This window comes from Carassius gibelio, chromosome A11, assembly GCF_023724105.1.
Source record: "Carassius gibelio isolate Cgi1373 ecotype wild population from Czech Republic chromosome A11, carGib1.2-hapl.c, whole genome shotgun sequence".
Taxonomy (NCBI): domain Eukaryota; kingdom Metazoa; phylum Chordata; class Actinopteri; order Cypriniformes; family Cyprinidae; genus Carassius; species Carassius gibelio.
Window position 1 is genome coordinate 4,396,541 of NC_068381.1, and position 14,039 is coordinate 4,410,579.

Below are 14,039 nucleotides of genomic sequence, written 5' to 3' on the forward strand. Positions count from 1 at the left end.
TTGCTAAATAATTTGTACATTTTTCAAAAGTCTTTCAATCGTTATCATTTAATGGGTTATACAGAATACCAACACAAATGATTCTAGCTAAATTCTGCTTTAAAAAAATCTGTGGGAAGTCGTGGCCTAATGGTTAGAGGGTTGGACTCCCAATCGAAGGGTTGTGAGTTCTAGTCTTGGGCCGGATGGAATTGTGGGTGGGGGTAGTGCATGAACAGCTCTCTCTCCACCTTTAATACCACGACTTGAGCGAGACATCGAACCCCCAACTGCTCCCCGGGCAGCCGCAGCATAAATGGTTGCCCACTGCTCTGTGTGTGTGCATTTCGGATGGGTTAAATGCAGAGCACAAATTCTGAGTATGGGCCACCATACTTGGCTGAATGTCACTTCACTTTCACTTTAAATAATAAAATCATAGTAAAAAAAATAAAAACAAATGCAGCCTGAAGTCTGAGACATTTTGAATAGTTGTTACACAAAGCAAGGTTTGAAAGAGAAATGCGCCACATTGAGCTGTGGCTGCATGATTTAACAATTAAAAGATGACTCAGAAGAATCTCTAACACTGAAACCCCAGAAGCCAATTCAGAAACCAGCCAATGCCAGCCTTGACTTCAGCATCAGTTACTGTTGCTCACTTTCTCCCTCTGTTGGTGAACAGGGAATCTGAGGGACCCAGTCGAGCACTTGTCTGTCAATCCAGCAAACTTGCAAGATAAAAACAACTGCACATAATATTTACCAGTATAGAAAGATGTTTGTGGTTTCCCACTGCATACATACCATGTTAAACACACATAAACTTACGATGAACTGTTGCTGTGATTAAGCTGACATGAAACGACTAAAAAATAAAACCACCACGACTGATTTCAGCCTAATGTTCTATTACGAAGAAAAACCTGGTTTATTTATGTATGTAATCCTAATGAATCAGATTTTATCTTTGAAAATGCTGTTTTAAAGTGACTCCTGTAATCTTCATTCTCATTCAAATGCCAACCACATATCACAGCATTAATAACAATAATAAGCCATAATCTGTAGTCTATTTTTGTCAAAGCTGTCAAAATGCTAGGCATCCTATAAATAGCATCCTAACCACAAAGTACTTGCGTTTGGGGGCACTGAGGCCAGGGAAAATACACCTTGCCAAAAGCATATGCGGTTATACCTCGAGCACGGCGAATAGTGAGTCCCTCTGAAGAACTCTGAAGAAAAAAAAAAAACCTTAAAAAATACACCTTCCTTGGCAGCAAAGAGCAGGAGAAAACATATATGCATGCACTAAACCCGCCTTTATCTGCTTTCTCACACATCAAAACCTCCCCCAAAACGACGCGCCGCCCCTACCAAACCCTCCAGGAGTCAGTAAATTCAGCATTCCCTCTCAGGCTCAATTCAGAGTGGCATCAACAGGGGTGCTGAACCTCACGTTTAGATGAATTAACTGCACGCACGGGAGTGGGACTGTCGTTTAGACTCAATTTATTGGCGGGACCGCGCGTGGTTCACCTTTATCTGATGCTGCGTAAAAGTTGACCGTGGAAACCGCTGCACGCGCTCGGAGGAAATCGCATGGTTGGATACCGCTCAGTGTGAGTTTGCTGCCACTACATAAACTTTATTGAGCCCTTGGGCTTGTTTATACAAGGAGGCATGAACTGTTGATCCGGACAGACCTGCTTCTCATCCAGATGGATGCGCAATGATGGATTCATCGCTTTTCGATGCAACTTTTCAGCGCGGTGCACTGATAAACTTCCCCTGAGGATTTTACACCAGCGACCTTTACCTGAATTATCCTCTCAAGATGTCATCGGAGTATTTGATAAGGTCGCTGCTTATGCTCTTTCTAGCACTCTTCTCCGCCAATGCGAGCAACTGGCTGTAAGTGAATAGCTATCACTTTCTTCATTCATGTTATGTTTTGACGTCTGGGTCTAGGTCTGTTATGACTAAGTCAGTCAGATTCCCCGAAAGCAAATGTTTAGCATGTCAAATGTAGCCTATGAATCACAAATCTGAAATTAGGAAGCGAACTGGTGAATAAGAATATAACCTACCTACTTCGATGAAATACCTTAAAGCTTACAGTTTTTTTTTAAAGCGCAGAACAAAACAGTTGTAAACTTTGTCTAAGTCGTCTAATGTAGCCTTTATTATGAAATAAACATCTCAAAGCATGCACTGTATGGACAGCACAAAATATAAAGTAATGAAACCGGTTATTTGGAGACTTTCCGTTCATGTGCATTTGGCACAGCCGCGCTTTGCGCAACGCGTGAATGTGACAGCAGTTAGTTAGTGCAGAAGAGAGCTGTATAAATGAATCACGTATGGCAATTTGTGATAACAGCAAAGAATCCATAAGAGAATGATCTGATTTTGTTACTTACGTAGTTAAGAAGCAGAATTGCATGCTTGGTTAAGGCCATATCAAGATGAGTGCATTTCCAGGTATATAGAATCATTTATCTGTATCCTCAGGGCAGAAACAGCGCATCATTTAATCTATCCAGATGTAGTTGGGTTTTCGATGGAAGAGTGTTTTTAACTCAAAGGCGTGGTGACAGGTTTGGGGCATGCACAGACAAGCTTCACACTTACGGAAAACCTCCTACCTGTCTACAAAATATGATCATTCTGACAGGAGCTTGTACATGATTCCAACCCCATCTCAGGACAGGTATTAGCAGGCAGCCAAATTGACATTAGACAAGTTTTCTTTAGCGAACAGAAAATGTGAAATCTTCGAGTTATAGGAGCAACATGTGAGCATGAATCTAAAATGTAGTCTATATGATCCAGAAACACTAATATTATTTATATGAAGACAGTTAATTAAGCTTAAATGTTATACAAATGTGACTTGAAGTTTTGATAAGAAATGCAAGGTTTAAGTCTACGGTTTAACTGAAGAACAGGGAAACAGACTTCGTGTAAAACCTGCAATAAATAGAAAAATGTTGTTCAGTATGACAACTGACAATATGCTGCATGCTTTTTGATAAAGATCATCTTCAGGCATATTCCTGAGGTAAATCATCTTCTGAGCAACATAGCAGTCTTTAGTTCAAATGAAATAAACAGTGATTTTGTCACGACTGATCTTAAAATGAGATTTAGATGTAAAGTAAGATTATAAACATTTTTTAAATATTTCGTCTCACTTAAATAAAATCAGATGAAAAGCATGACTGAGAACACAAACGTTTTCTGTGTTGTCTCCTGTTTGTTGCATATAACTGAATTACTGTGCAACAAATCTTAAAAATAAAAGCTTTTCAACTGGTTTTTCTGTAGTAGGTAAACCCCTTCAGAGATTAAAACGTTCTCAATGTTTCAATATAGGTTCTTCAGATCAGTGGTTTGGCTTCTGGGCTCTTTAAAACGCCAGAATATAGACATGAAAACAAGAGAATAAAGGTTTTGTGGTGCTTAAAAAGTATCAGGTTGTTAGCCCTTTGTAGCTCTAATCTGAATATTTTAAGAGAGTGCGTTCTTCTGGTTAGTCAGATACTCTTTACTCAGCAGTCATAATTAAATGTTTTGAAGCACAGCCAAGAGCTTTTCATTTGAGAGATGTGTGAATGTATTATTCTTGATACACATCCATCAGCACCTGTGTGGAGGGTTGAGGTGCAGGTGCACGTCACGAGAGCAGTTGTACTGCACCTGCACATCTTCAAACCTGCTTCAACAGCATGTGCTTGTTCATGCAAATATAAGCTTACATTGCTTTATAATATTTTATGAATGACTATTTGCAGTTGCTTTGTATTAAAATGCCAGGAATGAATCATTAATTAGACACTATAAATAACAGATGGTGAAATGTTATTAAACAAACTCTTTTCTAAATAAACAATGCAAATAGTTGCTCTTAATCCTTATTCTAATGCATTTTGACAGGCAACGGTTTTTGCTTTTATCTTGCTTTGGCAAAGTCAGCATATACTGCTATTGATCAAACTTCTAAATCCTTAAACTGAGACCAACATTCTGAATTACATCCACCAAAATTTAGTCTGTTCCAACTTAGTGTGCTTTGTGTATTCTGACTGATCAAACGGTTTCAGATTTTGTAGAATTCTATTGAGAAAGTCTGACTCTACTGATCCATCCAATCTTTAAAGAAATAGTTCACCCAAAAAAGAAAATCTGCCTAGACGTAGAGCTTGTTTTTTCATGGGAACAGAGTTGGTGAAATTTAGCAATACATCACTTGCTAACCAATGGATCCGCTGCAGTGAATGGGTGCCGTCAGAATGAGAGTCCAAACAGCTGATAAAATGATCCAAAGTAATCCACATGACTCCAGTCCATCAGTTAACGTCTTGTAAAGCAAATAGCTGCAAGTTTTTGAAGAAAAACAAATCCAACATTAAGGAGTTTCTAACTTCAATCCGGCTTTCGGCTAAAATATTTTCCAGTGAAAAAGTCATCTTGTCTGAATTAGGAAAGAAATATGCACAGATCAAGCACCGTTTACAAGCAAAAACAGTCTAAAACAGTTCTAATCTAATATGTGGGTGGAGTTTGATGTGAGAAGGGTGAATATGGATTATGGAAGGGACGAGTTAAAGTTAAAATGCCTTAATGATGGATTTGTTTCTGACAAACATGTAACTTCATTTCACGAGACGTTCACTGATGGAGTACAATCGTGTGGATTACTTGTGGATTACTCTGATGTTTTTATCAGCTGTTTGGACTCTCATTCTGACGGCACCCATCCACTGCAGTGGAGCCATTGGTGAGCAAGTGATGGAATGCTGGGTTTCTCCAAATCTGTTCCGATGAAGAAACAAACTCATCTACACCTTAGATAGCCTGAAGGTGAGTACATTTTCAGCATATTTTAACTCTCTCCATTCTTAACTTTTACATTAAGTATCCAACCTACATAAGGCCAATGCAACCTTCACAATTCAATATTTTTCTAAACTTTAAAATTTATCTTGATGAATTAATCTAGTTTCATGATGCAACAATTTCAGAAGTAAAGAAAGCGTTGCACACTGTGAAATGCAGATTTTTTTTTTTTTTCTTTTAGAAGTTGAGGTTATAGAATGTTCCCTAATGCACATCTCACTGAATATAATACAAAACCATGCAGTTGTCTTTGTTTGGGAAGTGACACAGTGTTTCCCATTGCATGGGATGGAAAGAACAGTGGTTGAGGCGTTTGCACAGGACGGTCAATAAATAGTTCACAGCTGATGAGCAACATGAGAAGAGAGAAACCTCTAATGTGAAATACATCCTGGCGCCGAGTGCTGATAACACAAATAACACCAGTGACAACAGCGTAATGAAGCTGGAAAACCTGTTGTCACATACCTCCACTCATACAGCAGCCTATTAAAAGGTTAATTTGATAAAAACAGGCAACTTCCATCACCACTTTCATCAGTCATCAACATTTAAGTTCTTTGCTCTTAAAAATAAATGGCAGAATCCCCATATGGGCCTGTCAACACCTAAAAAGAACAAGAGTAAATCGCTCTTACTTAATTTTCTGCTCTGTACCGGAGTACATTTCCTCCAGATTCTTATCAATCCGTCTTCAATTTTACAGACCGCCGTTCTGGTCACACAAGATGTTCAGGATGTTTTTTGGACCTCAGGTGCAGGAATGTCTCCGAAATATATCTATAAATAGTATATACCCATTTACTTCTTGAACTGATGCTAATTATATTTACATAAATTATTTTAATTTGTTCTGGAGTCATGTATGATAAAAAACGTTCTGGTTTGTAGAAGCATATGCTCATATAAAATGAATTAAACTGCACAGATTAATTTAAGTTTAGATGTTCAACGCACCTTGTTGTCCCTCTCTGAAAGTCTGAAGTATCTTCATGATGTACACCTGGCACATATTTAATCTGCTAGAAGATATAGAAACAAGATTAATTAAAGATATGACGTTATCTCAATAAATGAGATAACACTGCCCTCTAGAGTTAAAGTCATCCACGAGACTTGCAGATTAAGCGTTGTGTAAATGCAACTGTAGCTCTAGACGAACTCTCTCAACTTAAAGCAAAATGAATGAATGAGGTTTTGGTACATGAGCTGTGAACAGTCTGCGAGACTTAGAAATACCAATGAGTCACTGAGTTTTTGAGGAAACGAGCTGTTTATCAGAGCAAGACTGTTGTGCAAGAATGACAGATCTGTTTTTGAAAACATGTCATATTCTTTGATGGTTCACATTTTGGCTCCTTTGTGCAGAACATCTTCTTGACTGTATTTTTAATGTTGTGAGGAGAATTAAAGTGTGACTTTCAAGATCTGTAGACTACCATTCAAAAATACAAAATGAAAACTTTTATTTTAGTAAGCATGCATTAAATGAATCTAAATTCATTTATAATGCTATAAAAAATACTGAAAAAAAAGGGTCAGGATTTCCTCAAAAAATATATAGCAGCACAACTGTATTTTGGTTATAATACGACTAAATGCAGCCATTGTAAGCATGAGAATGAAGAAGAAATAATACCTATGAACCGTATTCAGTTAATAATTTAAATAAATAATTTGTTATTTTTAAATTCATTCATTTTCAAAGTAATATTTAAAGGAGCCATATGATGTTGTTAAAATCAGAGCTTAATATATCATTTATATCAGCGCCAAAAAACAGTGCAGGACGGGTTTCTCACAGAGTTTTATGAAAAGTATGAGCAATGCCAACAGTAATGCATTAATAGTGCTTCTATTCAAAACAAACTCCTTGGTAATGCTGGTAATGCGTTTGATGATAATTATAATAAAAATGGAAATATGTGGGTGTAATGCGAAGCACTAAATGCATCAGTTCCCTTAAACTCCCTTAACACTGAATTCATTTCAGACAAACAGCTTGTAATACACAGATACAAGCGCCCTATGACGCACAGCTGACAAATATGTAAATATCAAATACTTTGCTAAACCTCAAGAAATTGTGTTCCTCGGACACCACAGCACACTTTACGTACTGTCGGTAGCCTGCATAGGTCTGATATTTACTTTCACCGATTTACCACAGAGAGACAAAATCTCAACATCCATTGTTTGATTATAAAAAAAAAAAAAGATGCTGAGGGAAATTGAAGCTTTTTAGTTGCTATAAAAAGTTTTTTATATATATATTTATTTATTTATTTATTAGAGATGCCACAATTCTCGATATAAAATTGAACCATTGGGTACGACATCCATGGTTCAATATGTGCTTGTGAATTGTGTTTTTTTGGCTTTGCGTTTAAATAATTTTTGAACTGGCTCTGTTTGTCTGCTCATGAGTCTAATCACTGAGATGACCAAACGCTGTCCTGCTTATAACATGCATTTGAAAAAACACTACAAAGAAAGATGTTTGGCATGTGATGTCTTGTAATTAGAAGCATTTCTAAACCAAAAGAGTATATTATAACACGCTTTCACTCTACAACAGTCAGAATGTTTGAAATAACTTCCTTTTGTGATCTGACGTGGCTTCTTTTCACAAAATGACACAGAAAATATATTCTATATTCTGTGAATATATGTACTGTAAAATCGACAGCCAATGGATTATAAATATACATCATTATGAAAATACACTAAATGGCTTGAAGAACACTATACATTGTCACAATCGAGTGTTTATTGTCTTCATGTTTCATCATTCAAAATGTTTCTAGCAGGATGTCCATATTAGGGGTTTCCTTGAGTGTCATCAGTTCTATTATTTCTGAGATGTATATGTGAAGTTTCTGCATGAGGGTGCCCTTCCGGCTGCCAGAATGAATGAAACAGATATTACATGTGTTAATAGTGCCTAATAATGGCCAATCCACAAAAATAATACTTCTCTCAAAAGAATTTTGAAGTAATCCATGTTTTTTTATATAGCGTACAGAAGTGTATTACAGTTTTAAATAATTTTAAAATGGAGGTACATATTGAACCCTGGGCTAAATGTCTTGTTGCACCCAGTGGTTTTTATTTAATCTCATTAAATAATTTCCCCTTTCTCAAATTGAGCCGATCTCAAGAATGATTCCTAAACGATTGAGGTGTTCTGTTGTTGGATGTAATAATGAGCATAGCAGCCGTCATTTACTCTTGACATGTGAGCCACTGAAGATGCAGTGGATTACATTTGTTTTTGAAGGGAATAAGCCCCCGATCTACATAAATGCATCTATGTTCAAGCCAATAATTCGCAACCCAGCTTCACCAACAGAAGACGTGAGTAAAATATTTTTTAATGAATCTTTGCAAATCATCTTTCCAAATAATGTGCTAATTAGCAAGTTTCAGATGAATGCACTTATAGTAAACAGTCTCTCTGAGAGCAGCATGGAAGAGAGGGGTGGGGTCAGCAGAGCTCATTAACATTTAAAGGAAAATGCTACAAAACGGCTTGCTCTGCAAAGAGTTGTATTTGACAGGGTAAAAAAAGTTGTTGTTTTACACTACCATTAAGACATTTTAACTAAAATATGTTACAGACTTTTCATTAAGATCTTATTAAGAATCATATATTAAGAATCATATCAGTTTGTGGAAATTTTGCATCCGATGACCTCTTTAAAAAATGTTCCTTGAGCAGCAAATTCTCATATTAGAATAATTTCTGAAGAATCATGTGACACTTTAGACATTTTAAAGTATATTTAAAGAGAAAATAGGCATTTAAATTGTAATAATATTTCACAATATTACTGCTTTCACTGTATGTTTGATCAAATAAATGCTGAGACTTTGATATGTTTATAAGTTGACAGTAGTAAGAGGCAAGCGGATATATGCAGTCAGGCGTGTGTACGTGTGTGATGCTTTTTCTCTCTCATTCTCTTTCAAACTCTCTCATACAGCATTGTTGCGTGCTAAGTTGCGCTTGGCTAAGCCATCTGGAGCCAACAGTGCTCGAAGGCCAGGGCAATGTAATTCAACACAAACATGACAGAAAAGGAAGAAGGCACCATGCTCCAGGTGGAATGCTCCTGCAAAAACCTCCCAGAAAGCGCAGAGGAAGGCATCTCCCATTCTTTCACAAAATCCCATAGTCGACTCCCTTTGTTTTCCCAAACGATTAGCAAGTACGTAGAAGAGAAGGCTAGAGCTATAACTGGGGAGCAATGAAAACAAGATTCTCTCAAGGTCTCAGACAATCTTTTTCCCAGACAAATATGCAGCGGGCCGTTCTTCAGGTGTCTGTTTGTCAAAATCCCGAGCTTGATATGAGTGCCAGTCTTATGAGTGCATCTGGCACTGATATATTATATTCTAGCGCTAATCCCGTCAGAACGGACGGGACTCCGCTGCCATTTGGCTGCCAGATTCATTATCAGGTCAGGATCACAGAGCTAATTTACTAGTGAAACAAACAAAAGCTGTAAACACACATGCAAGAACATGCAATTGTCAACAGATGCTACAAAAAAGAAACTCAAACTCCCTCTGCGCAGAATGCATGTGCATCTGGCCATTGAAGTCGTGCTTCATCTTTTGGCTGGACAGGAGCATGTTATCAAAGCTCAAGAGAGCAGAGATGATGGTCCCATGGACAAGGAGGTGTTTGTTGCTTATCTGCCCCAACCGTGGCCTTCAAAATCATCTCTTGTCAACGGCAGAGAGGGGTGGGATGCGCCGCTTCCAGCTGCAGGGATTCAAACGTGCCGTTTTTAACTTAAGATGAGCCCTTGAAACCAAACAAGACACTGCAAGCTTAAAATTCCTAATACTATTTTTTATTTTATTTTGTATGTTAATTGCAATTTAATAAGCATGAACTGAAATACTGACTCAAAGTCATGCATGTGCATTAACATCAGATTAGCTCAAATCTTTTGTGTGCTATTTACACTGAAAAAATGGCAACATCTAAGTCAACTGGTTAATCAGAATCACAACTACTATTAACTATTGTTAACTATTAATATCGATAAATCAACCCAAATACATTAATCTGTATCAACAAAAATAAAATTGTATGGGTTAAAAAAGGTAAAAATAGCTCTTTAAAAAGGTAACAGTTGCAGGTTATCACAAACAGAAACCCTTAAAAATCCCAAATTAATAGAATATTAAACACTAACATATCTCTCACTATACTGTTCCTGTGCAAAAACACAAAAATAATACTTAATTTCAACATTTATTCTCCTAAAGACTGACGGTTTGGCACACCGGTAACAAAAAATCTGCTGCTCCTCTTTCATTTTAATTTCAGATTAATATAATCATTTATTGGCTTCATCTAACTTTAAGTGCAATGAGCTTTTATTAATATTTGAAATAAAGTAGTGTAGTTAATTTTACTGTTTGTTTTAAAGTGGTGGCATCAATGATTCCATGAAGTACCTTTAACATTCATGGAAAATGTCCATGTCACAAAAAGTTCTTTAGATTTCTAAAATGGACTTCACCCTAAAAAAAAAAAAACTTCTTTTGAGAACCATTCCATGAAAGGTTTGCATCGCTTTGAAAACCCCTTTTAAAAACTACTTTCAAGAGCGTAAATACTGTACATGCGATTACACTATAAGCATTTCGTGAGTCAGATCCGATCCGTGGTGATTTTGTGGTTTAGCCTTGAGCTACAATCCAAATCAATAAACCTCAAGATCTTGCACCTTAATTGAGTATTTACACCACAGCACTTTCAAAGCCATTCTTAAGACCTCCATCCGCAATACATTTAAGCACACTTTCGAATTACCCAGCACTACACCAAAAGACCTTCAGAAACAAATAATGCAAAACAAACCCATCCGTGAGCACACGCAACTCTCTAAATGCATCTGTGCAGACTTTAAACACTCATGACTTTGATCTTAACCAGTCCTTGATGATAATGAGACCAAGCTTGGTGTGTTCGGATGAAAACCTGTGTGATGTGTTGTAGTATAGGACTATTTTTATAAGGTGCCATAAAGAGATGGAGCTCAGCAGACCCTTCAAAGCATTGGTGTTGCCCCGACCCCCTGGCCCTGGAGGTGATGGGTGAAGATAGTCTCTATCCGTCTCTCAACATCACCCTTACCTCATCTGCTCAACACAGCCATCCATAAACGTCACAGGAGGGCCACGCTGCTTATGTTTGCGCTGTTTATTGTACTGTTTGTGCTTTGGAGTCAATATAAAACCTACGTGGGTCACTAAATTAGTGGAACAATGCATGGGTCAGGGTTATTGTTAACAGACACTTTAAGAACAACTAAATTAAGCCATAAAACTAAAAATAAATAAATAAATAATAATGGGGGGGGGTAAAAATTTTAAAATACAAAACACAGAAACAACTTTAACCAAAAATACTAAAAAGAATTACTTTTTACATTAAGGTTACATTTGGTACAATTACTTAATGCAATAGTTATCATGAACTAATAATAAACTTTTTTTATTTTCTTTTTTTACAGAATACATACAATAAATTAATAATAAATAATAGGATAATATATAACGGTACTGTATTTAGAATATATATATATAATAAAAAAAAAAAAAAAATATATATATATATATATATATATATATATATATATATATATATATTATTATAGATTTATTATTATATTATACTGTTTATTTGTTTAAATGGTTCCTTCATTTGACTTAATTTTATAAATGCATCTTTGTAGAAATTGACATTAAAATAATAAATGATTACTCTACTGCTTTGTCCTCAGATACCTAGCAAAGCTGTCATCAGTGGGGAGCATCTCGGATGAAGAAACCTGTGAGAAGCTCAGAGGACTCATCCAGAGGCAGGTTCAGATCTGCAAGCGCAATGTGGAGGTGATGGACGCCGTCCGCAGGGGCGCTCAGCTCGCCATCGACGAGTGCCAGTTTCAGTTCCGCAACCGACGCTGGAACTGCTCGACGCTAGAAAGTGTTCCTCTGTTTGGCAAAGTGGTCACACAAGGTAAGTAGCCTCATATTTAATTGCACATGAAGCCAGCCCTGCTTAAAACCCTGTAGATACTTAATGGCTACTTATGTGTGTCACAGGTACACGGGAAGCTGCATTTGTGTACGCTTTATCTGCTGCTAGTGTAGCCTTTGCAGTGACCAGAGCCTGCAGCAGCGGGGAGCTGGACAAGTGTGGCTGCGACCGCAATGTGCACGGTGTCAGTCCAGAGGGTATGTGCGCTTTTTTTATTGAATAATTATTATTTTGAGGATTGCTGATTAATTATTATTGCTGTTGCATATACATGGTTTTTCTCCTGGATATCTAGTTCACCTAGTCTTAAACTAAACTTAAACTAAACACTATCGTGTACCTAACAACGTTGTTTCCATGTGGACTCGTTACATTTCTCCATGCTTGAGGGTCTTTATCTCAACAGGTTTCCAATGGTCAGGATGCTCTGATAACATTGCATACGGGGTTGCTTTTTCCCAGTCCTTTGTGGACATCAGGGAACGAAGTAAAGGACAGTCCTCCAACAGAGCCCTAATGAACCTTCATAACAATGAGGCAGGGAGGAAGGTACGGCGCTTAACACACATCATGCTGAAAGGTTTCAATTATCACAACTTGTTTAACAAATGACCTTTCTTTCACAATCCAAGGCAATTCTGAACAACATGCGAGTGGAATGTAAGTGCCATGGCGTTTCTGGCTCTTGTGAGGTAAAAACCTGCTGGAAAGCAATGCCGCCGTTCCGCAAAGTGGGCAACATCATCAAGGAGAAATTTGACGGTGCTACAGAGGTGGAGCTACGCAAAGTGGGCACCACCAAGGTCCTGGTTCCCCGAAACTCACAGTTCAAGCCACACACAGATGAAGATCTGGTGTACCTGGACCCAAGCCCAGACTTCTGCGAACATGACCCCAGATCTCCAGGCATACTGGGCACCGCGGGCCGCTTATGCAACAAGACCTCGAAGGCCATCGACGGCTGTGAGCTCATGTGCTGTGGTCGCGGATTCCACACGGAGGAGGTGGAGGTGGTCGACCGCTGCAGCTGCAAGTTCCACTGGTGCTGCTACGTCAAGTGCAAACAGTGCCGCAAGATGGTGGAGATGCACACGTGTCGGTGATCTCTCCCCTTACCACTTCCCTCCATGCACAGGGAAACTAGACAAATTCCCAAGCATTTCAAGCAAAGGTAGAGGAACATGTCATACATGAGACATTAAATTATAGGGGCAAAATACCCGAGGTCCCAATTGAGAGTATTTTTCTCTCTCCTTGTCCTGTTTTTAATCATGATTGCTCTCTTATTTTTATAAATATATATATATATATATATATCCATTTTAACTTATTGCAATCGAATAGAGAGTTAATTTTTAATGTGACGTGCACCAGAGAAGTGCCATTGGGATCAGGGGCACATGAATATGGAGAAAGGTCAATGCCTTTTCATCGTTAATGCTGCTTTAGGGTTTCATCTTGAAAGATGGACGTCGGACTAACTGAGACATTGAACACTACATGCTGAGATGCAGTCCAGGTGTACATGTACTTTCCAAGAGTTTTCCATCCTGTGACCATTCGTTCGTGTGATGCTGCTTGAATTCGTGAATTACTCACTGATAACATACAGCGAGCATTAAAGCAAGGCTTGCTTTACTATGGATGCAAACCGACTACAAACAAGACAGAGTGGAAATATAAGTGTTAGCAAGCTGTTCAAAAGAAGCGCTGGGTTAGTTAACTAGCTATTGATGCAGACAGATGATTGGTGCTGAGATGTAACCATGCATCTGGTGCGAAACTGACAAACATAAATTGTTTACCCGCTTGGGGTGCTTGGACCATGGATTCTGTGCATGATGACTCTAGCACTTTTCCTCTCCAGATGCACATAACGCAAATAAACAAATCCCCCAGCATTCCCTCCTCCATTAGTCAGACCTGAGTGACTGAATTATGTACGATATCATAACTCCAAGCTTTTCTATAGTAAAACTTGCTATCCATTATGCTTTTAAAAGAAACATAGGTTTGTAATGACTTGTACACTGAAGAGGACTATATTTCATATGAATGTATGATAAATTGAAATATATGCTGTGTCAAAGACTGA

General features: G+C 37.9%; 1 protein-coding gene and 1 long non-coding RNA gene across 2 annotated transcripts in view; one reads left to right on the top strand and one right to left on the bottom strand.

The window, feature by feature from the left end:
- Positions 1 to 8,750, bottom strand: part of LOC128022080 (uncharacterized) — a 28,452-nt gene extending 19,702 nt beyond the window's left edge. The window contains exons 1-2 of the long non-coding RNA XR_008185850.1: positions 5,839 to 8,750; positions 5,520 to 5,661 (exon numbers count right to left, since the gene is read on the bottom strand). This is a non-coding gene — a long non-coding RNA (uncharacterized LOC128022080). The remainder of the gene's footprint in view (positions 1 to 5,519; positions 5,662 to 5,838) is intronic.
- On the top strand, positions 1,405 to 14,039 carry LOC128022079 (protein Wnt-4a-like). The gene is made up of 5 exons (XM_052609313.1): positions 1,405 to 1,893; positions 11,688 to 11,923; positions 12,010 to 12,141; positions 12,351 to 12,493; positions 12,577 to 14,039. Exons 1-5 carry the CDS (start codon positions 1,817 to 1,819, stop codon positions 13,045 to 13,047), a joined length of 1,059 nt encoding a protein of 352 aa, XP_052465273.1. The 5' UTR covers positions 1,405 to 1,816; the 3' UTR covers positions 13,048 to 14,039.